The sequence below is a fragment of the Mixophyes fleayi genome, chromosome 3 (genome assembly GCF_038048845.1).
Source record: "Mixophyes fleayi isolate aMixFle1 chromosome 3, aMixFle1.hap1, whole genome shotgun sequence".
Lineage (NCBI taxonomy): Eukaryota > Metazoa > Chordata > Amphibia > Anura > Limnodynastidae > Mixophyes > Mixophyes fleayi.
In genome coordinates this window covers 11332278-11334231 of record NC_134404.1, presented here as the reverse complement: position 1 = coordinate 11334231, position 1954 = coordinate 11332278, and the positions used below count along the sequence as shown (strand labels likewise).

General features: G+C 36.0%; 1 protein-coding gene across 1 annotated transcript; it reads right to left on the bottom strand.

Annotated features, from left to right (window-relative positions):
* Window positions 1–727: 727 nt before the first annotated feature.
* LOC142142558 (olfactory receptor 13C9-like) lies at window positions 728–1693 on the bottom strand. Its single transcript, XM_075200438.1, has one exon. It carries the CDS (start codon window positions 1691–1693, stop codon window positions 728–730), a length of 966 nt encoding a protein of 321 aa, XP_075056539.1.
* Between the last annotated feature and the right edge of the window lie 261 nt (window positions 1694–1954).

Below are 1954 nucleotides of genomic sequence, written 5' to 3'. Positions count from 1 at the left end.
CATTACCTACGTTAGTCCACCCCTTCCCCCCCTTTCCATCTCTCAAGTCTTAAGTGTCATTTATCTTCAGAAATGAATGGAATGCAATTGCGTTCATTGGTGCACTGTGCATTTCTGAGCATTCGCAGATCTGTTTCACGCAAGAAACACTACACAAATAGGTTTATGTCGGAACAAGAGATACAGGCTGGTTGGTAAACTCTGCTAACCTCTATTATGATATATCCATAAGAGTGGGTGGAAGAAAAAAGAAGGTATATAAATCAAAGTGATTTACATGACAAGTTAAAGATATAAGTTTAGTAAGTACAAGCACTAGAGGGGGCAAACTAGCAGCAATATCTGACATGTTGTGGAGAGTATCTTGGAATCTGTCATCTTCACCTTCTTTTCATTATTAATATTACATGTGATGGTGGACAAATGATTAGTTTTACTTTACTCGGCTATATTTTGCTCATTTATGTCTTATGTTTGTTTCATATAATAATTGGAGCAGAAATTCAAGCGTTTCGGGGAAGAAGCTATGAAAAAATTCATAGAACAAGTGTTGACTGTTACAGTTAGAGTTTTAGACTGTGTGCTTCAATTCACATATAAACCTTTTTGCATTTCTTTATTTTGTTCTTAGTGGGGTGATACTGTGTGTATTTGGGAGGTGGCACTTTTGGTGCGCTTGCAAACTGTTTAATATTATATAATTCTTCATTACGTGTGTGTGTATATTTTACATATTTTTGTGCTTTTGGTGAAATAATTTTACTGTCCATGATGCAGACGACTTGGTCAATATTTTCTGAACAACTGCTTTAACTTCATTATTTCTCAAGCTGTAAATCAAAGGATTTAGAACAGGTGTCATAACACCATAAATAAGAGACATATACTTCAGGCTGAATGAAAACCTTTTTGATTGTCCCATATACATGGTCATACTGGTCCCATAAAACATAAGCACCACAGTCAGGTGGGAAGCACATGTTGAAAAAGCTTTAGATCTTCCACCTGCTGAGTGGATCTTCAATATTGATATAATGATACAAATATAAGACACCACAATGAGAATAAGTGGAGCCATTAGTGTAAATAAACTAATGATAAATATAGATGTTTTATGATAGGTGACGTCACCACACGCTAGCTTTAGAAGAGCCAATATCTCACAGACAAAATGGTCCAATATGTTTTCTCTACAGAACACAAGAGGCTTCAAGGTGGGAATAGCTGATAAAATAAAACTTCCTGCCCACATAATGGCTGTAATGATTTTACATGTCTTCCAGTTCATATTTATGGTATAATGTAAAGGGAAGCGTATTGCGATATAACGATCATATGCCATCACTGCCAGTAGTAGACACTCAGTAACTCCTAGAGACAGACCAATCTTCATTTGTATCAGACACCCAATGATAGAAATGCTCCTTCTCTTAGAAAATACATCTAACAACATTTTTGGAAGAGAACTTGATGAGAAGAGCAAATCGAGGAGGGATAAATTGCAGAGAAAATAGTACATAGGTGTGTGCAGCTTAGGACTGATGATAATAATACAGATCAGAAGACTGTTTCCTAAAATGGTCAGTGTATACATTAATAAGAAAATAACAAACACCAATATTCTTCTCTGTAAGTCCTGAGAAAATCCTTTCAATATGAATTCTGTAAACAAGGTTTGGTTTTCAAGATCCATGTTACAATTTTCATTTGTAGTTCACATGCCTGTGAAACACAGAATAGAATTTACACTGAGATATCAAAACAATATTGTAGTGTTATGACCAAGTTACACTACATCCCTTATAAAAGCATAGTCATTGAACCAAGCACAGGGAGAACATACAAACTCCACACAGATAAGACCAGGGTCAGGAATCGAACTCATGTCCCTGGTGCTGTGAGTCAGAAGTGCTAACCACTAAGCCATCATGCTGCCCTAACCTTTACTTAAAAA